The sequence below is a fragment of the Mauremys mutica genome, chromosome 4 (assembly GCF_020497125.1).
Source record: "Mauremys mutica isolate MM-2020 ecotype Southern chromosome 4, ASM2049712v1, whole genome shotgun sequence".
In the NCBI taxonomy this organism is placed as follows: Eukaryota; Metazoa; Chordata; order Testudines; family Geoemydidae; genus Mauremys; species Mauremys mutica.
The window spans coordinates 12,311,773-12,335,917 of NC_059075.1; the positions used below are offsets into that span (position 1 = coordinate 12,311,773).

Here is a 24,145-nt window from a genome sequence, read left to right on the forward strand (position 1 = left end):
GGTTCTGTCATTGCCAGAGGTGTTTTCTGCACTGAGAATGTCTGAAGACATTTCTTTGGAGCCACTGCCTTGGATCTGCTGGTGCAATCAGGCGTGGGTTCTGAGGAACTCTCAGTTCCTCTTTCCTCCTCTCTTAAACATAAGGCTGGAAGAAGGAGCAGCTCGAGGGGGTCTTCTCTTCTCTTCTGGTGGGTGGCTCCGTAGAAATGGCATTCTGAAGGGACCCATATCAAAGTTGTTCAGCTTTCATACACAAATGTGTTCTGACTGTCAGGTCTACAGGCTCACCATAGGAGCTGAGTGTCAAATAATGATTCTACAGGCCAGATTTTGCTCTCTGCTACACCTGTGGCAACTCTATTTCTTCATGTGGGTTTGTTAGCATTTGGCCCTGCTTTTGGAAATTAGTTAACCATTATGCTGATAAAGATGCATGAGCCAGAATGGAATCCGCTCATTACTCTTTCGCGGTGTTGGCTCTGCGGTGCTGATAGGTGTACCAAGTTACTTTTGTCACTAAAGTGAGCAGATATGAATGTGAATATGTTCAGAGAGAAGATCAAATAAGTCAAAAGGTGCCATTTTAGTCACTTTTTTGCGAAGTAGAACCACATTTGCAGACTAAACTACCTAACAATTCAAAACTGGGAATGAATTGACAAGACAGTTCACTATTGCATCCTTCATAAGCCCAACAGAGAATGAAGCTTCTGTGTTAGGACTCTATTTTTCTTTGTTAAATATTTTGTGAAAAAATGAACTGATTCCCAACCCATCCAGTGGCCTAGCTGTGGCATTCTGGGCTGTTACACGGGGACCATAAATTCACCTTTTAAACCTGGCCTTTTTATTGCATCAGTCTGTGTGGAATGGAAGCTCTTGTGGAGCAGAGCAGACTTCTCATCTCTCCTCAGTGATCCCTAAGGTAGACTAGGTAGCAGAGTTGATTTGTTCTGTAAGAGTATACCATTTTGATTCAAAGGATAGCTGCTGTGCAGAGCCTTCAGGGTCAATGCTTTAAAATATGCAGTAGGGAAAAATTGTGGGGACCTTTTTAGTCTGAGTCTAGTTTTGCAGGAGGCCTTTACAGGTCTGACTTATTGTGCATTCTCAATAAGTCATTTGTAATCAAAACCTCTGCATATGTCACTTTTATATTTCCTGCAATAAAACTGCAAGAGTAATTAAGATTTTGGACTATAATATTTTGTAAGCTTGTTGCTAAAAATGAAGTTTTATGAGTTATGACCTATAGAAATAGCCAGCTTATTTTTATTTTAGAACTATAAATTACTCCAAAACCAGCTTATCTATGAGCCTATCTATCTCATAGAAACCGGAAGGGACCCTGAAAGGTCATCATGTCCAGCCCCCTGCCTTCACTAGTAGGACCAAGTACTGATTTTGCCCCAGATCCCTAAGTGGCCCCCTCAAGGATTGAACTCACAACCCTAGGTTTAGCAGGCCAATGCGACTGTTACACAGGACCATAATCAGTCTGGGTTCACTTTAGATAAAGTCAAGGAAATCTGCGCAAAACTGGAAAGCATTTTTATATGAGTGTATATACTTATCTGGCATGTGATTAGTGGATTTTGTCCATTTTTTTTAAAAAGTATTATTAAAGATTGCCACAGTACTATTATGTATTTCAGAGCTAGTGGTGGATCTGCCATGGTTTTCTGAAATTTACAAAGCGGTCTGTGGTCTTAACATTCTGCAGGAAACATTAAAATAATATATTCCTTCATTGTCATATAACTTTTTCCTGTTTAAATAGGTGTTGGAAAGCAGAAGTTCTATAAATGAATTTTACAGAAGACTCTGGAGGAAGAGGGGCCTGTAAACTAGACTAAAATTAATGAATATACGAATTAGAAATCAAAACTTTATGTTTAGTCTGAGGAGAAACAATTCCTTAAGCCATAACCACATGGCTGTTTCTTGTTTGTATCAACTCTGGTTGGTGGTTATTGTCTTCTGTTAATTCTCTGGGGCAGTGGCCTGACTTTGTTGAATGAGCCAATTGTTTTCCTTTGTGTTGCCCATCAAGTAAGTCCCCATCTGGTTTGTATCAGACTGTTTTCACAGCCAACAACTGCTGCCTTTTCTATATCCTGACACTTAAGGGCCTCATGCTATCAAAGCATTACTGTGATAGCCTGTCTGGCTGGGTCTATACAGCTGTGCGTTGCAGCTTGAAACTATTACCCAAGTAATGGTAATTTAGAACTTGAACTGGCTCTTATTCCCATTGGTGTCGTGTGTACAGTGAACAGAATACATTTTTGCTGAACTCTGTATTCAACAAAAATTCTTTAAAGCTTTTCTTTAGTTTTTTGTCATGGTCTAGTTTTTATTTTGTAACAGCTTCCTGTATCTGAGACATCACTGTGTATTCTTTTCAAAAGCTAATGTATGTGAAATGAGTAATGTTTAGTGATAGCATAGCTGTCCTCACTTCATTTTGTTTAAATTCATTTGCTATGGTATACCTTACATTAAAGCCTGATAAGTGAAAATAAAACAAGCAAATGCTTCTTAACTAGGATTTTTCTTTATCAGATTTAGAATAGATTTCCTGTTGAGACAAGGGGCTTTTTTTTGCTCAACAAACGCAGATCATGTGAACGATGTCATCAACTCTAGCTAGCATTGAATCTTCCTCACTTAATTTTTTTTAAATGGTCATCTAAAACAACAGAACAGTACAGAATATTGAATTCTGCAATCGTATATTAATTTTGTGTCTTTTAATAAAAGAGGGAAGGATCAGACCCTTTGTACTGTAATTTGTGCAATAAAACTATTCTTTGTATTACAGAAGCACTCAGAGGCGCCAACCACTACGAGGGCCCTACTGTGCTAAGTGCTGTACAAACACATAGTAAGAAACCCTCCCCACCCCCAAAGAGTTTACAGTCTAAATAAACAAGACAGGCAAGGGCTATGAAAAAGGGAATAGTATTATTTTTGATAGTTCAGCACTGAGGAACACAGAGATTAATTAACTTGCCCAAGGTCACACAGTGAGTCTTTGTCAGAGTCAGGAACTCAACCCAAATCTTCTGAATCCCAGTTCATTGCCTTAAATAAATTCGTTTTTCTCTCGCTCACACACTTATGCATGCATGCCCATGGTTTGAAAACATCTTCTGGAATCAGTTCTCTTCCCTGTATGTACTTATGTATATTCTATATGCCTATCTATATATGTTTTTAAATCAATTCTCTCCCATATATTAAAAACACACACACACACACCCTGGACCCTCGCTAGAACGTGTGTCTATATAGTGTGAATTTGCATACAACGCGTTCATGGCCATGGATCCCAAATTTAATTACTTTAATTGCAATTCATTTTAATGCGGTACCATGCCTGGATACCAAATCCCACGTTCTAGCAAGGGTCTGGGGTGTGTGTGTGTGTATCCACACTTATATATTTATTTCTATTTTTATTTAAATTTACAATGTGCGTTATATAGATACAACTCCTACACATTCAGAAGTGAAGAAATGCCTTAAAGATTACCTGAATCTAAGTTATGAAAAGTGTGTGTGTGGTGTATAAATATAATATATTATAGAGAGAGAGAGAGAGGAAGAAAATTGATTCCAGAAGATGTTTTAAAACCTAGTAATGTAAGCACATCTCTACCAATGACACATAATTCTTTTTTTAGTAACAAAATGGAAATGTCTTATTTTGCCTAACTTAAAACTATTCCTTGTTTTATGCCACTTAACAATTTAGGTTGCATGTTGTATGGTAAGCAGATGACACACTAGTATAACTAAATTAGATCTCAGTTCTCTGATTACTTACTGCATAAAGTTAAATATAAAATGTTTGCAGGGTCAGGGCCATAGGTGCCATTTTTGTGGACACTTGCTATATTGTGCAAGTTCTTTTGAATTTTAGGAATATTCCAACTGTAGCTTTCTAGATAATAATTTTGTCTTTGGTGCTACTACTTGCTGGCATACATGAAATGAGACTGTTGGAGTCAGCATCATTTTAAAGCATTGACGTGTATATTATATCACCACCAAATATGCAGGGCTTGAAAAATCTACTCTCACAGTTTTCCTTAGTGACGTTAAGCCACCAATTTCACCAGAATTTAAGCTTTCATTAAAAAAAAAAAAGTGCATACCTTTAGCCTTCAAGGACAATATCCCAAATAAGAAGAGAGTATAAATCAATGCAGTGTTGTCTTCCTGAGTATGTAGCCAGACAGCTTTGCTGCTCACAGTTTTTCACAGAGTAGCTACTGATATTAGCAAGTCTTCTCAGTTTCCCTGCTGCTATTCAGAAATCTGAAAACAGTAATGAAACTGTCAAGTCATGTCCATTTCACAGTGTTGTCTCTCATAGCAGCCAGAAGACTTGGAGACATGGGCATGGATTTTAGTTGGGGAAATATATATAAGAGGAAGTTTAAAGAGATACTTCAGTGTAGTAAAAGGTAGAAGAACTCCAGGTGAGGTAGTGGTATCAAGTGATGTATTTTAGCAACAGTAGAATTCTCATTAGTACAAAATTGACTAATAGCCATAGAATTTAATAATTTAGAAACTGTATAAGTCTACTGTTGCTAAAATACATCACTTGATACCACTACCTCACCTGGAGTTCTTCTTCCTTTTACTACACTGAAGTATCTCTTTAAACTTCCTCTTACATATATTTCCCCAACTAAAATCCATGCCCATGCCTCCCTTCTCTTCAGACTGGCTGTGAATATTTTGCAAAGGGGAGTGTTTGCCATTTTCTGGCATACATAGTTAGTAAAGTTTTTACATTTTGCAAAGCTCCCAAATTATACAAGATAAGGATGGCAGATTTGCCAGCAAACCTTTCTGTGCCTCTGGTCCTAGGCTACTGTCTAAGATGCTGTAAAGGCAGGATTACCTCCTGTCTTTCCGTTAAGTGATTTCTTCAAATCAGAGCTTTAGGGGATCTTTGGCAGAGCAGCAGAAGGAAGCTTACATTGCAAATGCCTGCGCTACAGTTGGCCTATAAATAGATGGTTCACATATTCCACCTCTTTTTATTGGTGCTTACTAGTAAAGTCTCCTGCAGTGGGTTTTCAAACGTGATAAACAGAAATATGGAGTCGCCTCTTTAAAATATCCTAGACTTGCTAATTGCAAATATTTTTTTTTAAGTTAACTGATGTCTGGTTGGAATGTGCACACACAGAGTTGATGTCTGTGTTGCGCTGTAGTATGTACTATGGGGTGTGAACTGCAAAGTGCACTGAATTGTTGCACTCTAACTGCCCCATGTAGATCTGCTGGTGCGAATTATAAGATGTTTAGTGATTGTTAACATAGTTCTCTTTTCAGCAGCAGGACTAAGTTAACACAAACTAGGTACCTTGTAGTTTGCACCAGCAGCATCTACACTGGGTAGTTAGAGCACTGCACGCTAGTGCCTGCCGCAGTTCTCACCCTTGCAGTCTGAACTACAGGGCTGTGTAGACAAGCCCACAGGCTTTTAACCACTATGGTCTGCTATCTAACAAATGTTCTTAAAGGCGATCATTTTGGCAAGAGTTTGTCAACTTTAGAATTAGAAGTGTTTGTTTTGGGAATATTTATCAAAGAATATAGCACTCAAATGAAATGAAACTACTACAGTTCTTAGCAAAATGGTGACCTAACGGGTCTTTTTGTTCAAGATCTAGTTTGTTTTTTCAGAGAAAAACGTTTACTCAGTATTTCAGATAAATGTACTGTCTTGGAGTAGTGTATGCATTAAAATTATGTAATTACATTGCAAATAGGGATATTTTAAAATGATGAGTATTTGTAGTTAAAATACTTTTAATCTGATTCCTGGCAAAATATTTCCACGTGGAAATTTTTATAATTTTTGAAGAGTCAACATAAAGTATTTAAAAACAATACATGGATTATGTGAGTATTAGATTATTAAAAATGTTGGTACTCAGTCTCTGGCTGTTTACAGAAACTTACGTTAATTAATATACCGAATCTTACTTTTAGTGCATTTGATACAAATCTGGATTTTTTTCAGTTTGTTTTACAAAGTTAGTTACGTGTGAAAAGTGACTATTAGACAGCCTTGGTGACTGAAGTTATCTGTCCAAAGAACAGGACAGCTGAAGTGCAAGCTTCCCAATGCACAAGCCTCCATAATAACCTGGATGTGGATCATATTTAAGGGTCAGAGGGTAGTGTCGTCTGCATGCCCACAAAACCCTTACCTACTCTCTGTTGAGACACCTGTTTAGATTTTGTGCATTCATTGTGAAATGAGTCACTTTGTGCTTTGTTTCCAAATTTATTCCTTAAACTTCTTATTGATACCAATATTATAATGCTTTTATTGGAACATGAACCACCAACAACTTTGAAGCATTAGTGCCTTTCTTCATCAGACTGGCTCTGACTAGAGGATATGTGGCATCTGTCAACTGAAAAATTATCCAGTAAAAGAAAATATTTTTGAATGATTTTTGCCACTTAATTAAGATAACACTTCTAGCACGTTAACCGCCAACCTTCAGAAAAACAATGGGTGAAATCCTGGCCCTGTTTAAGTCAGTAAAAAGAACAGGAGTACTTGTAGCACCTTAGAGACTAACAAATGTATCTGAGCATAAGCTTTCGTGGGCTACAGCCCACTTCATCGGATGCATGTGGTGGAAAATACAGTAGGAAGATATATATATACACAGAGAACATGAAACAATGGGTGTTACCATACACACTCTAGCGGGAGTGATCAGTTAAAGTGAGCTATTACCAGTAGGAGAGAAAAAAAACTTTTTGTAGAGGTAATTAGAATAGTCCATTTGCAGCAGTTGACAGAAGTTATGAGGAACTGCAGGGGGTGGGGAATAAACATGGGGAAATCGTTTTACTTTGTGTAATGACCCATCCACTCCCAGTCTTTATTTAAGCCTAATTTAATGGTGTCCAGTTTGCAAATTAATTCCAATTCAGCAGTCTCTCATTGGAGTCTGTTTTTGAAGTTTTTTTGTTGTAATATTGCGACTTTTAGGTCTGTAATCGAGTGGCCAGGGAGACTGAAGTGTTCTCCAACTGGTTTTTGAATGTTATAATTCTTGACGTCTGATTTGTGTCCATTCTTTTACGTAGAGACTATCCGGTTTGGCCAATGTACATGGCAGAGGGGCATTGCTGGCAGAGTTTTACCATTGACTTTGGTGAGACCACGATTACACTCAGTGTCTTTAAATATTATTGAGAGGCTGGCTTATGCTCTATTACGCTCGCTTCCAGAATCTTGCCCTCTTAAATTCATAGGAGAATGTTTGAGTCCTAATGAAAATGAGGGATTAATAGTGCTGGATGACACGTGACATTTCATAAGCGAGTGAGTGCATGCTTTCCACGGAGTTCTACACATATATATTCAGTCTTGACCTGCAACACACTGAACCGGTTTCATAAGCAGACACTGCCAGTCACAGTGAATTGTGTGGTGGCTTAGTAATATGGACAGTTGTGTGCTAAAGCCAGTGCAGGAGTCACCAAACTACAGATAATTTTCACTATGCAAGCCAGGCTAGATTGAGCAAAAGTTCTTGGAGGGCAAAGGACAACACATTAACCCACTGCACTATATAGCCTTTATTTAGAGAATTCCTTTATTTCTTCAGACACTTCGTTGGCGCCAGTTTTTATGTTAAATGTGTGAACTGCAAGAGTCTGAATGCATTTGAAACGCTTTGATTTGTCAGTTCAGTTTTAAGTATTCTCCTGATACTCTCAGAAATGAAAAAACAAATATAAGCAACTGTTAAAGCTTAAAAATATGTTTGACCATGAGATTCTACCTGCTACCTCATTATTAAAATATCAGTGCTCTAATCTCAGGCACTGTCAGGATTTAGATTCACCGGAGGGAGTATTATTACAATTAATAGGTAAAGACAGGAAGTCTCTCTGGTGCCAGCACTACTGCTATGTTGTAGTGAATGTGTATGTTTGCATAAGCAGGGATGTGCCGACTAATTTCTATAATACTGGTGTTGAGTGGTAATTCCCACAACTAATAATCTGGATGTATGCATGTTTAATACTTGCTGCTTTCCCCCTAAAGTCTGACATTAAATGTGTGCTTAAGACCCCAAAACTGTATCAGAAGTAACCATTGGAACTAAACATTACAGATATTTTTATAACATACTTTAATATCAATTTCCCCTTAACCTAATTGTCAAACTTTGTAGAAAATGAGAAAAAGATCTAGGTAGGGGAAATATTTTTAAAAAATTATTTTTGCTGAATTAAAAAAAAATCCAGAGGGACACTAATATTAAGCATCCCTCAAAGTTAATGACAGTAAAGTTTTGCCATTTCTCGACTAACATTTTTCTGATTCTTACAACTCCACAAGCTCTTTATCAAAGTTGTCTGTCTGTGGTGGAGCCAGACAGTTACTGTCCAGCTTGCCATGCTCCTCCCGGTTGACACCTGCCTCTTTTAGTAGAACCAGACAGCATAAGTAGTAACTTTACCTGCTATTTTTCATATATTTGAAGTAACTAATATTTTTAGTAGCACTTTTCAGATATTTGAAGCCAAATTCCCCCCTCCCCCCGACAGGTGTGAGCCAAGTCTCCTTTTTTCTGTTTCTTCTGCGTATTTATTGTACATTGAGGTAGCACCTAGTGTGTGAAGCTTCATTTGGACATTTCCTTGTAGTCCCCCTTCTTTTGCCTCTTGGGAAAATAGCAGAGACAGGAAAGAAACCCCACTCAAAATGAAGAGATGCTCTGTTTGCGAGACCTTGTTCATTTCTAGCCACTTCAGGGGACAAATTACACGTTCTTCTTCGAGTGCTTGCTCACGTCCATTCCATTTGTAGGTGTGTGTGCTCAGCAGTTTTTCTCTCAGTGGTATCCGTTGGGGACCAGCTCTGGCACCCTCTTGGAGTGGTGCGTGTATGCACCAGTATAAGGGGCGCCGCCAGCTCCCCCCTCACTCAGTTCCTTTTTACCACCGGTGACGGTGCTGGAAATCTCCTTGCCTTGGCAAGCTTTCCTTCTCAACTGTGCCTAGTTGAGAATTTCCTTGTATTTAGTTCTTAGAAAGTTTGAGTAGTGTATTAGTTCCCCTATTGTATAAGTTTGAAATAGTTATTTCCTTGCTATTAGGGGACTTAGCCTAGGGACGGGGCAGGCCCCGGTCCCTGGGTTTTAAACCTTGTGACCGCTGCAAAAAACCTATACTCATCAGTGATCCCCATCAAAGCCCTCTTAAGTGTTTGCGGAGACCCGCGTGAGCGACGAGTGTCTCATTTGTAAGAGTTTCAAGCCCCGAACCAAAAAGGAGCGGGACATTCGACTAAGAGCGCCTGTTGAGCCTTTTTCATGACCCAGCCACCACCCCGGGAAGCGGCAGAGGCACTCAGCACCTGGCAGTGCCGTCCACACCGGAGGCCTTTCAGACCACTAAGGACATATTGTCCCTTCCGATGCCGGCCAGTGAGGTGCCCCATTCAAGTGGTAAACCCGCTCTGGGACCTCTCCAGCAGTCCCCAACGGTGTGGCACCGCTCCCCGACGCAGGGAGTGCCCCGCCAGCGCTCACCAGAGTAGTGCCACCAGCTTGTCAGAGTTCCCAGTGTCATTCCCTGGACTCTAGACAGTGTTCCCCGGGATCCAGCGTTGTTCACTGGCTGTCTGGCGCAGACCTGTGGAGGCGTGCCACCAGTCCCCTGAGTCCCAACACCAGTCCCTGAAATGGTGGGATTGATCGCCAAGCTTGTGGCACTGCTCCGGAGAGTCCAGATACTGGTCCCCAGAGTCCCGTCACTGGTTTGCTGATACGGATCCCCATGGGCAAGGCGTCAGTCCCCTGTGCCAGAATGTCGATCCTCCCGATCCACGGAACAGCACAGCTCTCAAAGCGCAAGGCGTCAATCGCTGGGGTACCGTCGCTGATCCACCAAATGACGACGTGATGCTGGTCATTGGAAGCGCAGCACTGGGAACAGTCTTCCTGGTACAGGTCACCAGTGGAGACCCGTGGAGAGAGCCAACGGGATCGGGTAGACAGGCGGCATCAGCACTGTCCTGGTCCCCAAGACATGTCTGTCCCTCAGGCTCAGAGAGTGAGGAGGAAGATCTAGTGGCAGGACAGGGCCACCCACCGGTGTCGTCGACATTCCCATCAGGACCACCAGTGCCCACATGTTGCCAAAGTCAAGGGCTGGCTCCCTGGCAGCTGTGGAACCCCTGGGGGTTTCCCCAACCATCAAAGGGCACCAGTCAGTCTCAAGGGCATCTGAGAAGCAGTCGGCACCGTCTCCTGACCACCCCCAGACTCGGAAGTAGAGTCAGACCAAGGTCCCCAGGGTCAGTCAGCCCCAGCTGGGCTCCCCTGGTGGAGGCCACAGAGGTGGCAGACCTGCCATTACCCACCTCCTCATCCTCTTCGCCTAATGAGGCAATAGCGGGACCTTACCACATGGTCCCCCAGGATGATATAAAAGCCCACCAGGAGCTTCTTAAGAGGGTGGCTTCGAACCTGGGGTTAGAGTCTGAGGAGTTGGCAGAACCTTCCAACTCCGCAGCCCCCTCCAGGGTGGCATTGCCAGTCCACAAGGGAGTGGTAAAGCTGAGCAAAGCCTTGTGGCAAACTCCCTCCTCTCTGCTCCCCATTTCCAAGAGTGTGGAGAGAAAGTATTTAATCACTGCTAAAGGATTTGAATTCCTATATACATACCCCACGCTTAGCTCACTGTGGTATTGGCGGCCAATGAGCGTGATAGTCAGGGCCAACCAGGATTGACCCCTAAGAATAAGGAGGAAAAGAGGCTTGATCTCTTAGGCAGAAGAATTTATTTGATGGCCAGCCTCCAGTTAAGAGTGGCCAACCATCAGGCCCTACTTGTCCGCTACGACTTTAACATTTGGCAGTCCATAGCCAAGTTTGCAGACTCACTGCAGAGGAGTCCAGAAAGGAGTTCCTGGCTCTTTTGGATGTGGGCAGAGCTGTGGCCAGGGCAGCCCTCCAAGCGGCCTCAGATGTGGCGGACTCCGCAGTTCGGACCATGGCTTCAGCCATTTCCATGAGGCGTGCGTCTTGGCTGCAGTGGAGGTTCAACAGTCCATCCAGGACCTCCCTTTTGATGGCCTGGTGCTGTTCACGGAACAAACAGAACGCAAGTTACATGGCCTGAAAGACTCTAGGGCTACCTTGCACTTGCTGGGCCTCTACACACCAGCTCCCATGAAAAAGCGGTTCAAACCTCCGCACTCCTACAGGTTCAGGAACCAATCCCGGACAGTGCCCTTCCACAGAAAAGGTAGGAGCTACAAGTGCCGGCAAGGTCAACAGCTGGCACTCTCAGCTCCCTCGAGCTCCAACTGCAGCCAGCAGGGTAATAAGCAGTATTTTGAGGTTGCACTCAAACCTGTGTCCTGGATTCAGCACCACTGCTTTTCTCAACTGTCTGTCTCTCTTCCTCCCTGCCAGGGCTTCTATAACATTGGACCAGTGGGTCCTCAGCACAACAGCGGCGGGGTACACCCTCCAGTTTATTTCTACTCCTCCATCTGACCCCCCCCATCCTTCTTCAGGGACCCTTCACACTAGCATCTGCTCCCTCAGGTGGTGCAGGGCCTTCTGCGAGTGGGAGCTGTGGAGGAAGTCCCTCTGCACTTGAGGGGAAAAGGATTTTACTCATGTTATTTTTTGATCCCAAAGGCCAAGGAGGGGCTACAGCCCATTCTTGACCTGCGGAGCCTCAACAATTATCTTAAGAAGTTGAAATTCTGCATCATCTCCCTGGCCTCCATCATTCCTTCCTTGGATCTGGAAGACTGGTACGCTGCCCGCAACCTGAAAGATGCCTACTTTCACATATCGATCTTTCACAGATACGGGAAGGTTCCTATGTTTCGTAGTTGGGACCACCCACTAGCAATTTGCAATGCTCCTCTTTGGCCTAGTGACAGCTCCAAGGGTGTTTACAAAGTGCATGTCGGTGGTGGCGGCCTACCTCAGACGTAAGGGTATCCAGATTTGTCCATACCTCAATGACTGGCTCATTAAGGCCTGTTCCAAGATACAGGTTCAGTGCAGCATCAGGATGTTGCGAGTCACTTGTCAAGCTCTAGGCCTGTTGATAAACGAACAAAAATAAACATTGGTTCTGGTTCAAAGAATAGTTTACTGGAGCGGTCCTCGACTCTGCCAGAGCCTACGTGCCAGATGCCAGTTTCAAGGTAATGTCAGATCTGATTACCAAAGTCATGGCCCACCCTATCACCACTGCCTGGGTGTGCCTCAAATTATTGGGGTACATGGCTGCATGCACATATGTAGTTTGGCACGCGAGTCTCAGACTACACCCCCTCCAGATGTGGCTGGTGTTGGTCTACTCCCCAGCCAGGTATCACCTGGACAAGCACCTCACAATCCTGCCATAGGTACTTACTTTCCTGCAATGGTGATCTGACCCGGCGCTAGTGTTAGAAGGTGTGCCATTTGTTAGCCCATGGTCTCTCTGATATCGGATGCATCTGACCTCAGATGGGGAACGCATCTCAGTATACTGCAAATGCAGGGGCTATGGTTACCTGTGGGACTTCTGCATCCAACATGCAGTCCATGCTAGAACCCTCACACCCCCCCGGTGTCCGGAACACACTAGTTGTGGTCCCTCCACTCGGATGTTGTCAGGACGCTCTTCCAGAAGTGGGGAAAAACTCCCAGCACCAGTGCATGTGGCGAGCACACACACCTACAATGGAATGGACATGAACAACACATCTTGAAGAATAACAGTTATGAAAGGTAACCGTCCTTCCTTTTGTATGTGAGGGAAGTTCAAGATGAACTGCACTGACTTTTATTATTTGATAAGTTCTTTATAAATCATTGGAAGCACTTTTCTGAGACCAACAGAAAGGGGTGAGGCAAAGCCAGATGGGTTACTAGGCAAAGAGTTCAATTCCCTCTACATCCACTACAGAACAAGGCAACCCAGATTTAAAGGACTAGTAGAGATGTTGCTTCTGGGGCTGCTTTCTGATTGTCCTTCTCTACTGATCTTTTACCCTATATTCTTTCTGATTTTGAAGAATGTTTCTTTCTTTGTTGTTCCTTTCAGCATTGTTTGTCATTAGTGGGAACATCAACTGTTTGTTTGGGCAGACCACTGAACCTTGTACTCAGACTTGTTTGAATGAAGGAAGAACTCATTTTTAAATATTTTGCCTTAGACATTAGTAGCTTGTAAGCTATTGCCTCCCTTTCTGTTACTGACTTGGGATCTGAAACTTTTATCTTTTTACAAATATTTATAGTTCGCATTTAAACTACAGTTTACACTAAAAATATGAAAGAAAAATTAAAGGAAAACAAAGAGTAGGTTACACCAAGTGAGACTGAAGCTTCCAAGTTTAGGTCAAAACCACTTGTAACTCATGCTTGCACAGTGTACTTTGTAGCCCATCTAGTCTGCTTATGAACATTTATTAGTTGCTACAGCCTTTGAACTAAGGAGTCTGGGTTCTTTGCTCAACCAGTAGAGGCTCGTACTTTTAGATCCAGAGGTCACAGGTTCAAATCCCCGCAGATGTCTGTTTGTGCAAAACAACTGAATGTTTTAACCATAAATTCCTCCCTTTCAATTGTAACTCAACCCAGGCTCACTAGAAGCTTGGCCCAAGTTTGCTGAGGGACTTCTGGGTTTATAACAAAAGCAGCCAAGTTTTGCACAAGTTTTTCAGTCATGAAAATAGAAGTATGAGCATTTGCAGAGCAACTTAGCTTAGTTGTGGTGTTTTTATTGTTTGTATTCCAGTAGGAGCTAGAGGTCCCTGTCAAGATTAGAGCCCCTCACACCCCTCTCAAATGTACACACACAAAAGACAGTCCCTGCCCCAAACAGCATAGGTATATGGAAGTCCTGGCCTCACCTCCACCAGTGTGAAATAATCAGGAAGGAAGAATAGTAGGAATCAGGAAAAGATACTTTGATTCCATTAAATTCTTCATTGTATCACAGATGTCTGATAGTGTATATAGTTTTAATGTAAATTCCAAAGCTTGGTGGATATGGGGAAAGCAGTGGATGTGATATACCTTGACTTTAGCAAAGCTTTTGATACGGTGTCCCACAATATTCTTGCCAGTAAGTTAAAGAAGTATGGATTGGATGAATGGACTGTAAGGTAGATAGAAAGCTGGCTAGATCATCAGGCTCAGTGGGTAGCGATCAACGGCTCGATGTCTAGTTGGCAGCCGGTTTCAAGCGGAGTGCCCCGGGGTCAGTTGTGGAGCCGGTTTTGTTCAACATCTTCATTAATGATCTGGATGATGGGATAGATTGCACCCTCAGCAAGTTTGCGGATCACACTAAGCTGGGCGGAGAGGTAGATACACTGGAGGGTAGGGATAAGGTCCTGAATGACCTAGACAAATTGGCGGGTTGGGTCAAAAGAAATCTGATAAGAGTCCTGCATTTAGGATTGAAGAATACCATGCACAGCTACAGACAAGGCACCGACTGGCTAAGCGGCAGTTCTGCAGAAAAGGACCTGGGGGTTACCTCGGACGAGAAGCTGGATATGAGTTAACAACGTGCCCTTTTTGCCAAGAAAGCTAATGGCATATTGGGCTGCATTAGCAGGAGCATTGCCAACAGATCAAGGGAAGTGATTATTCCCCTCTATTTGGCACTGGTGAGGCCACATTTGGAGTATTGCATCCAGTTCTGGGCCCTGAACTACAGAAAGGATGTGGACAAATTGGAGTGTGTGTCCAGCGGAGGGCAACGAAAATGATTAGGGGCCTGGGACACATGATTTATGAGGAGAGGCTGAGGGAAATGGGTTTATTTAGTCTGCAGAAGAGAAGAGTGAGGGCGGGATTTGATAGCAGCCTTCAGCTACCTGAAGGGGGGTTCAAAAGAGAATGGAGCTTGGCTGTTCTCAGTGGTTGGCAGATGACAGAACAAGGAATAATGGTCTCAAGTTGCAGTGGGGGAGGTCTAGAATGGATATTAGGAAAAACTGTTTCACTAGGAGGATGGTGAAGCACTGGAATGGGTTACCTTGGAAGGTGGTAGAATCTCCATCCGTCGAGGTTTTTAAGGCCCAGCTTGACAAAGCCCAGGCTGGGATGATTTAGTTGGGAATTGCTCCTGCTTTGAACAGGGGGTTGGACTAGGTGACCTCCTGAGGTCTCTTCCAACCCTAATCTTCTGTGATTCTATAATCTAGGTCCCACTCCTGTTGTCATTCAGGGGGAATTCCCATCTAAATCAGCAAGAGTTCATCCTGAATAAAGACTGCAAGATTAGGCCCCATAGCTTGCTTTCCTTTTTTACATGTGATGTTTATTAAAAAATATTCTTCTCAAACAATGGAGAGTAGCTTAATTTAGTATGATGGAATTATTTGAGAAACTGTTGATAACCACTCTGTTTGTGCATTTCATTGTCATTACTGGATGTAGGGATTAGAATATCATATTCTATATCCTATACTATATAAGTGTAGCATCTTGAGACCATGTGATTAATTCTTCTCTTCTACACTATGGTTCCAATTCTATAAGAGATTACATTCCAGGAGCATTGAATTATGTAGTCAGTATATGGAAGTACAGATAGACATACATCTAAATTGAAAATATTGCTACTTATAATTAGCAACATAAGTGGCTAACCACTGTAGGATATGTTCTCTTTTCAATTTTGCATGCAAACCACTTGGATCAAGATGAGACTGTTTCTCATCTTATATTTTAGTCCAGCAAATCTGGGATAAGTTTGATTTTATGGAACAGAATCCTTCTTGTGTTTCCATACTTGGTAACTCTTCACTTCGATCAGATATTGGGGGTTGGGGATTGGTCCTGCTTTGAGCAGGGGTTTGGACTAGATGACCTCCTGAGGTCCCTTCCAACCCTGATATTCTATTATTCCATATTAAAATGAGTGTTTTTACAACACAGATTCCCAAGGAGACATGGATCGGACACATATTGAGCCCAATATGTACCTCACATTGTTACTTAAAGGTAAGAGCCACAGGTGAAGTGTTTTGCTATCTGTAGCTATTAAGTCACATTCTTTGAGTTCATTTGGCTTTCTTTTTCTTAACAGTCACTATCCTAAAAGAACCTACCAACATACATGCTCTCTATTCTTGTTAAAGGTCTTTGCAAATATAACCCAGATGTAAAGCTATGTTGTGCACACAAAAAAAAGCAAAGAGGAGGTGAGGGGAAACCAAAAGCAAAAGATTTTAAAAAGTTACTTCCCTTTAGGAGGTTTATAACATGTTGAATTAAAGAGCCGCAGGTGTTGTATTCAGAGCACTGGGGAAAGCACTTGATAATGCCACATGAGCGATGTTATTTGTTGAGACAAGACAGTGTTTAAACTTTGAAGTCAGTATTAAACAAAGCGAAGCAGCTGGAATCTGGCATATGAAGAAACGAGTCATTCATATGAACTATTGCTATTAAGGGAACAAGAGGTACTGTATTGGAGTTGTTTTTATAGATTCCTGAAAGTTTACTCTAGGACTTAGCTGTTTTACTTTTGCATTAAATTATACATTTGTAAAGCAAGCATCCAAGCTTTGGTGGATGAGTGGTTGGGTGGAAGGTTTTGCAACAAACCTGAAGAGAGTGATAGAAATTGTTTTTGTATCTGTATGGTAGTAATTTGTACCCTAGTCCTCCAAACTATTCCATGAATGGACCCCTGTATATTGCAGCTTGCCACAGGGATCCACTTTTAGAGATCTAGTTGCAGGATTGAGGCCCTGGTTGGGTTTCTCATTTAAGAGAATTCTTGATTTAAAATACCAGTCTTACTAACTGTCCCTGGAAGAACAGCTCGGGACTAAAAGGATAAAGCATATGTTTTTATTTGGCTTAAAAAAATCAGATTTGTTTATTTTTTTTCTTTTGCCAAATAAAAAATGTTTAAATCATTTTTTTTCTTTGTTCCTAATGTTGACATATGGTGTTAGTAACCAAACCTCTCTTCAGTCTGTTTGATTCCTGCTCGAATTGGCACAAGTTCCTGATGCACACTATGCTGTATACAAAGTGTGTATGTGCAAATACATCTCTCAGAATTTTTTTTATAACCGGCCATGGATTGAAATAGATCATTTTCATGTCCTGTTCAGTTTGAATCTTGAAATTTTAGTACTGAACATTAATTTGTTATAGACTGCTGAGTACAAGGAAAAAACCTCCCAAATCTGAAAACTGACCTTTCCATCAAAGGGTCACCAAAATGTTGTCAGTCATTATTATTGAATTTCAACCAGTCAAAGGCTCTTACATGGATGTTAACAGTATCAATTTTCAAAAATTATGTTAATGTATTCTATGAGATAGTGATGATGACTGGAGAAATGAAGGACATCTGAGGTCACCGGTTCTTCTTATTGGGTTTTAACATGGAAAATGTCTATAAATATGTTTAGGTAGGTGTTTATAAAACTAAATAGAGTATTTCTAGATCTTCTAAACAGGCAAAAGCTGCTGAACTTGTGATAAGAATAATGCTTAGTTACCTGATTTGCTGTGTTTTTATGGAATAGTGAAATTCTCCATTCAATTTTTATATACTATACACCACTACAAGTTGCATATTTATGAATGAAGGATGTTTAAGATGAAAGCCTCTATTTATTGATCATAAGCTGTTATCTTCTGATAAAATAATAAAACAAAATGCCACATCATTAAAATAGGAGGTTGCCAAAGGTTTTATGCAGGCACAAATACTGATAACTAGATCCAGCCAAAAGGCAGGTACAGCTGTTAGCGAGTGTATATGTTTGTATGTATTTGCAGATATATAAGCACACAAGCATATGTGCTCTCTGTGTGTGTATTTACATATAGGTGTGGTGTGTGTGCGCGCATGCATATTAGTTGCTTATATAATATATGCACCAGGCATATCAGAGGTCAGATTTAGAAAGAGTTGACAATAATAAAACACAGATGAGGGTAACTTAATAGTTGTGCCATTAGGCCAACATAGACTTAGAATACCAACAGCTTTGGAAACTTGCAGTCACGAAGCAAGATCTCAAACTTTCCTGAAATAGGATATCCATAAACCTTCATATTTAAAATGTTGAAAGTATAGATAACACATTTTCTGCACATGTCTAATGTATACAGTAGAAAACATTTTTAAATTATGACTCGAAAATAAATCATTGCTCTTTACACATGGCAATGGATCTTTAAAGAAATAAATAGAAGATAGTGAAATAGCTGAGAATATTTTTGTTAACCAATTAGAATGTATTATTCTATTGGTTTCTGTATGTACTTTTCACGTTTTATATCAAACATAAAATTGGACTCTAGTATGTCTGCAAAACATATTACAGCATATGTTAGGAAGAACTTAGACTGGTATGGTCTTTCAGCACCCCAGCTTCAAACACTTGGCAGGTTAGATGAAGTTATTGCAAACCCCTAGCATCAGGGAATATTCTTTTTTAACAAACCTGAAAACAGCTGTTGAAACAATGACATCATGGAATAGTGGCATGACTGTGGAAATTATTAACAAAGTCAAGCTTTGAAAGCATCAAACTACATATACTATAGGTAGAGTATACAAAGGTTTGCTTTAGTATTTATTGATGATTTACAAAGTTTCCTTAGGCATCACACTTGCACATTTTAAGTCTATACTAGCTTAGTTTCTGACTAACTGAACATTCACACTTTTTTAACTTCCCATTTTTCATAACCAGTTTCTTTTTTTAAGCAGCCCCTAGTTGCATCAAGTGAGCCCTTTCTGAAAAATAACTTCATACATAATGTATATGATGTGTGCAACTTTTTAGCATTTCCAAAAATGTCCTTTTAAACAACTTCTTGCATGTACTCACTGGGTTAGGTTTGCTTAGGGCTTATGCCAATATAAACCTTGGCAGGTTTACTTTGCAAAGGAAAGACAGCAGGGGAATGAGGCTGTTTGTGCAAAGTCTCAGGGTGGGGGTGTGTGTAATGGGGTATCAGTGCCTGAGGAGTGAATTGGATTGGAAAGGGGGTGTCACCATAGCAGCCAGGTAATTCACTGACTTAATGGCAACTCTGAAAAAGGGATAGTGGTATCTCTACCTTCCTTCTACAGGGGCCAGCCTTCCTGAGGTGCAAAAAGTTTAGCTGGCATAGGTCGCTCCCTGTATTGGATTTACCAAGTTTGGCCATAAATATGTTTGACCTCCTTGGAAGTTGGCAGCCACTGTAGACCGAAAAGCACTAGACGAAATTTTATATTAGCAGTGGTTTTTATTCCATCGCTGATCAGTTTAATTAACAATTTAAGTATGTTTTAGCACATTCAAATGAAAGCAAGGTGTTGCTGCGTTGTCATAATAGAGAAGCCTGACAAATATTTTATGTGTGGAATTGAAAAAATGGAGTTCTAATTGCCGAGGCTGTCGGAGAACGAGGGAAGATCACTAATGTACTGTGTCCTGTTAGTAGAAAAACTCCGCCACTGTCACACTCACCAAAACAAGTGAACTTTCAGCTTACCTCTAGGATGTTTGTTTTTTGTTACTAAACCCTTTATTTTACAAAGTGACATTGAGTTCACAAAATGCTATGTAAGTAATGAAGCTTATGGTAGCCTGACAGTATTGATTGGCTGCAGGAGGGTGGTTCCTCCCTGCCCTAGATTTTAACTTTTGACTAATGACACGAGGTACTTATGGGAGGCCTTTGTCCACACCTTTAAATCTGTGCTGCGGTTGCTGTAAAGCAGATAGATGTAAATTGAATTTACTCAGTAACTGGTTTCCTCATCTACTCCAAAGACTAAATATGTGTTAAAAGAATTTACTTGATAGGCTCATTCCCTAGTATGTTGATCAGATTAATTTTCCACTTGTTTCATTGTTTCCACAGCGGTAAGGAGATGATCTTGAACTTCCCATATCCCTTATTTTTAATTTTAAACTAATAGAAAAATAGAGTTCAGAAATAGCTTTTAAAAATTACTACTGTGGGGATTCCCCCCACCCCCCGAAGTCCTGTTTATTTGGGAGAGTTGTAGTATGGACAACAGTCAAATCTGTAATATTGTCTGTTTTTCTCACTGATACTGAAAGAAATTAATTTGAGGTCCTGAATTGTGTGCCATTAATTGCCATCACCTCCCATCCTGCGGAAGATCCCAAACAGTTAGTGGTATGGTGCCAAAGAACAGTGAAAGCTAGAAGATATCTAAGGGCAGAGACCATCTTCCAGTCATTCCGTTTTTTTGTTTGTTTTTTTTGCCTCCTGTCCTGGAAGCATGGAGCCTAGTTAATGTTTTGAATCCAGATCCTCCTTTCCCTCTAGCACCTACTCAATGAGGTTAGACAAGAAGATGGGTGACTCTGAGAAGAGGGACCAAAACAGGAAGAACCCAGCTACGAAGGCTTAGACAGCATCACATAGTGACTGGGCACCAATTGTGTGTGCTGCCCGTCCTGAAAAGAGTCTTGGGGAGTGTAGAGGTGCAGACTCAGCCCTGCAGTGCCTCCTACTGGTGACTTCCAGGAATTAGCTCATTCCATCTCCGGAGCGCCCTCTGCAGGCCGGTGATCTGCCTGTCCTCTGGCCCCCGTGTCCCTCCCAGACCCGGTGCCCTGTTGTCTGGGATGCTGCTCCCTGGCAGTAACCCCCCAGTCTTAGGGTCTCCCCACCCACTATCCCCACCTCGCCTCAGTATCAGGCTACTGCCAGTCATCATGTAGCCCCACGTCCTGGGGCAGACTGCAGTATCAGCCTGCTCATCACTGGCAAGGTTGGGATTGGACCTGCTGCCTTTACTTACCCCTGGGCTGCCCTCTGCAACCCGCAGTACCTATTGGCCTTATGCTAGGCCACAGCCTGGGGCTTTCCAGGCTGGAGCTCCCCAGCTCCTCTGCCTTTCCCCTGCCCTGCTCCACTCAGGTACTCTGTCTCTATCTCCCTGCACCCAGGCCCTTCTCCCTCTACAGGCAGAGGGAGACTGCTGAGCTCCTGGCTCCCAGCCTCTTTATACAGGCCAGCTGTGGCCTGATTGGGGCGTGGCCCAGCTGCAGCCACTTCCCAATCAGCCCAGTTTAGCAGCTCCCAGCCACAACCTTCCCCCAGGGCTGTTTTTAAGCCCTTCAGGGCAGGAGCGGGATAACCACCCTACTACAGGGAGCTTGCTCCAAGGGATCCTTCCCCAGCTGGTAGTTTCCCAGGCCTTCTTTTACCTAAGCCACCTCCTGTCAGACTGCTTGTTACATTTACTCCTTGGCTGGAACCTTCCACTGGATGGAAGAAAAAAGGGATGAATGACAAGAGGCTATGGTAGGGCTTGTTCATCCACTCAGGGAAGGGGATGCTGGAAGGATGGTTTCCCTACAAGGGCAGAGTTAAGGCAGTGTTTGGTCTGTAATGTAGGGTATTTGAGATAGTGATAGAGTGTATCCCTGTGGGTGAAGAAGTAGAGTGTATCTACTGTTAGTTATTTTAACTTTCGTTTCCTTGCTTTTTTAAATTTTTGTCAGATATGCTGGGTGTCGCAACTTTAATTTTTTCATAAGGCTTTTGGCATGTGACTATATAAAAAGATACAGATTTCTATATTTTACACTCTCTCTCTCTCTTATATTATATATATGTGTGTGTGAGTGCCTTATAAAGAAATGTAGTGGCTGAATTAAGACCACACTGGGAAATATGAGACAAAGATGTAGCTGGCTGTGTAACACGTCCAGCATACGTTTTGCCATATGTCTATCCTTGTGTATTCTTGTATCCATAAGATGATGCAATAAGGTGATGGCTTTAGTACATTTGGAATTGTTATATTTGGACTGTAAAATTAAGGTAATTACCAGTATTCTGCCTTTTATTTTAGGAGAGGAAACTGTACCACATTTAAGTTCACTGACTTCTCCAGCGAAGATGTCAGTGATGTTGCCTTCCATGAATATAGATGACCAGACGCAAAGTATCAGTACGGTACATGGGGATTCAGACTCTTCAGGAACAGATACATTTTAAAACATGGGGTTTTTAACAGTCACATATCTGAAAATTTTCTAGGGAAGTATTTTGTCTAGCTAGTGTTATAATCCATATATTTTTGGCATGAAATCTCTCAGCACTGTTTATTTTCTACTTACTGTTTTTTGTAATTTTGTATTCATTGGAATGTAAATCTAGAAAATGATTTTGTTGTGAATATATAAAATATTTTAAACAAAAATAAAATAATGTAATTTTTCAGCATTACTGGGATTAAATGGCCCTCTGATTTATTTGAAAATGCATTTATATGTTGAGTATTTAAGTATGAAGGGGATCTGTATTATTAGACCTCTTTAATTCCCTGGCAAAATTCCCATTGATTTCAATGGGTAAAGGATTGGGGCCTATCGTATGTCTCAAAGGCCTTTGAAATTATTTTGATCTCTATGAAGAATTATACAAATCATTGGGATTTCTTGACAGATCTTTTGAAAGAAACAGGCTAAGCCACAACACAGCAAAACAAGGAAACACAGCTTTGGAGAGGAAGAACACATAAATGACTCTGCCATAAGTTGAATATGCTGGTTAGCTGGTATATAGAGGCCATTGTAACAGAATGGATTTTCAGTTATTGAAAAGGGGAGTTTGGAAGTAAAATACATTTGAAAACCAAGTATTGAAAGAAGATTATGTTCTTAAATATGTTGAGCAGTTTTGATTCACTCCTAAAAGTCTCCTAACAAACAATAAGGCAACACAGACACAATTGCCTTCTTTGTGGTTTTACTACGTGTATTTCTTCTTGCAAGTTTTATTATATTTTTTCAATATTTTGGCATGTAAGTTTCTTTAGAGTTGTTTTTCATTCTTGAACTGTGACTGTATGAGAGAGATGGAAATCTTTAAAAGATTAAAGAATACAAATAAAACAAATGCAAATTGTGACAAGAAATGTCTTAACTAGTCACAGTCCTCAAAAAAAATCCAGTGTTCTCCCTTCAAAAATAACAGCTACCATTAATAGTCATATATGCAAACATATCACCATCACCCTCTGGAGAGATTATTCAGTTTGTTTATGGAGCAACGACAATGTGGTCAGTACTGTACAAAATATAGAGGAAGTTGTGATCCTTGCCCAAGGGAGCTTCTAATCTAAATGAAATAATTTGGATGCATAATACTTCAAGTACAGACATCAGCAGAAGGCTTTTCACCAGGCAGTGCAAACTCTTTATGCCTTTGCTCCATTCTTTATCCTATCTGTGCCTGCAATGTGATATCCCTGGAAAGTCTGGGATATCACAGCTCTTTTAAGGCACCAGGGGGATCAGGGAACCTCTCAAGTGGCGAGGAAACGATCCCTTCCTTTTTTGGTGGTTTGTATATACCTCACTGTGACTTTGAGGCATATAACATCACTTTATCAGCCGCAGCTTCACTCCATCCTTTAATCACCTGCAGATATGCTGCTGCCATGAACAATTCCTGTATGCAGTGTAGCTGTAGCCGTGTCAGTCCCAGGATATTAGAGAGACAAGGTGGGTGAGGTAATATCTTTTATTGGACCCACTTCTATCGGTGGGAGAGACAAACTTTTGAGCTACACAGAGCTCTCCTTCAAGTCTGTGAAAGGTGCTCCCAGCGTCACAGCAACATGCAAGGCGGAACAGTTTGTCAATCACATTTTAGGTCGAGCTATGGTATGTAGCTACTTTTTCTGTTTTGATACTGTTGACTATGAGGTTCTGTTGACATGGCTTCAATCCCTTGCAAGGATAAATAGAGAGAGAATAGAAATTACTGAGCCATCAAGCTCAGAGGTATCCCAGAAGGTTCTGCTCCAGGGGCTCACTCACTGGCGTACTACAGATAGTAACAGGTTTACAGTGGTGCTGGGCCCACACTCAGGCTATGTCTACACTACCGCAATAAGTTGACCTATGCTACAGAACTCCAGCTATGTGAATAACGAGCTGGAGTCGATGTACCTTAGGTCAAGTTACTGCGGGGTCTACACCGTGGGGGGTCGACGGGAGAAAATCTCCAGTCAACTTACCTTACAATTCTCGTCGTGGTAGAGTACAGGGGTCGACTGGAGAGCGATCTGCAGTTGATTTGGTGGG

The 24,145-nt window shown here is 41.5% G+C and overlaps 1 protein-coding gene across 7 annotated transcripts in view; it reads left to right on the forward strand.

Moving 5' to 3' along the window:
* KIAA0586 (KIAA0586 ortholog) overlaps window positions 1-22,901 on the forward strand; it is a 117,638-nt gene extending 94,737 nt beyond the window's left edge. For 5 of the 7 annotated variants that reach the window (XM_045014224.1, XM_045014221.1, XM_045014223.1 and 2 more), the window contains 2 exons: window positions 15,981-16,046; window positions 21,904-22,901. In XM_045014224.1, coding sequence (XP_044870159.1) covers window positions 15,981-16,046; window positions 21,904-22,049 — 212 coding nt within the window. In that variant the 3' untranslated portion in view covers window positions 22,050-22,901. The remainder of the gene's footprint in view (window positions 1-15,980; window positions 16,047-21,903) is intronic. The other 2 variants (XM_045014226.1, XM_045014225.1) reach the window with 1 other exon arrangement.
* Window positions 22,902-24,145: the final 1,244 nt, after the last annotated feature.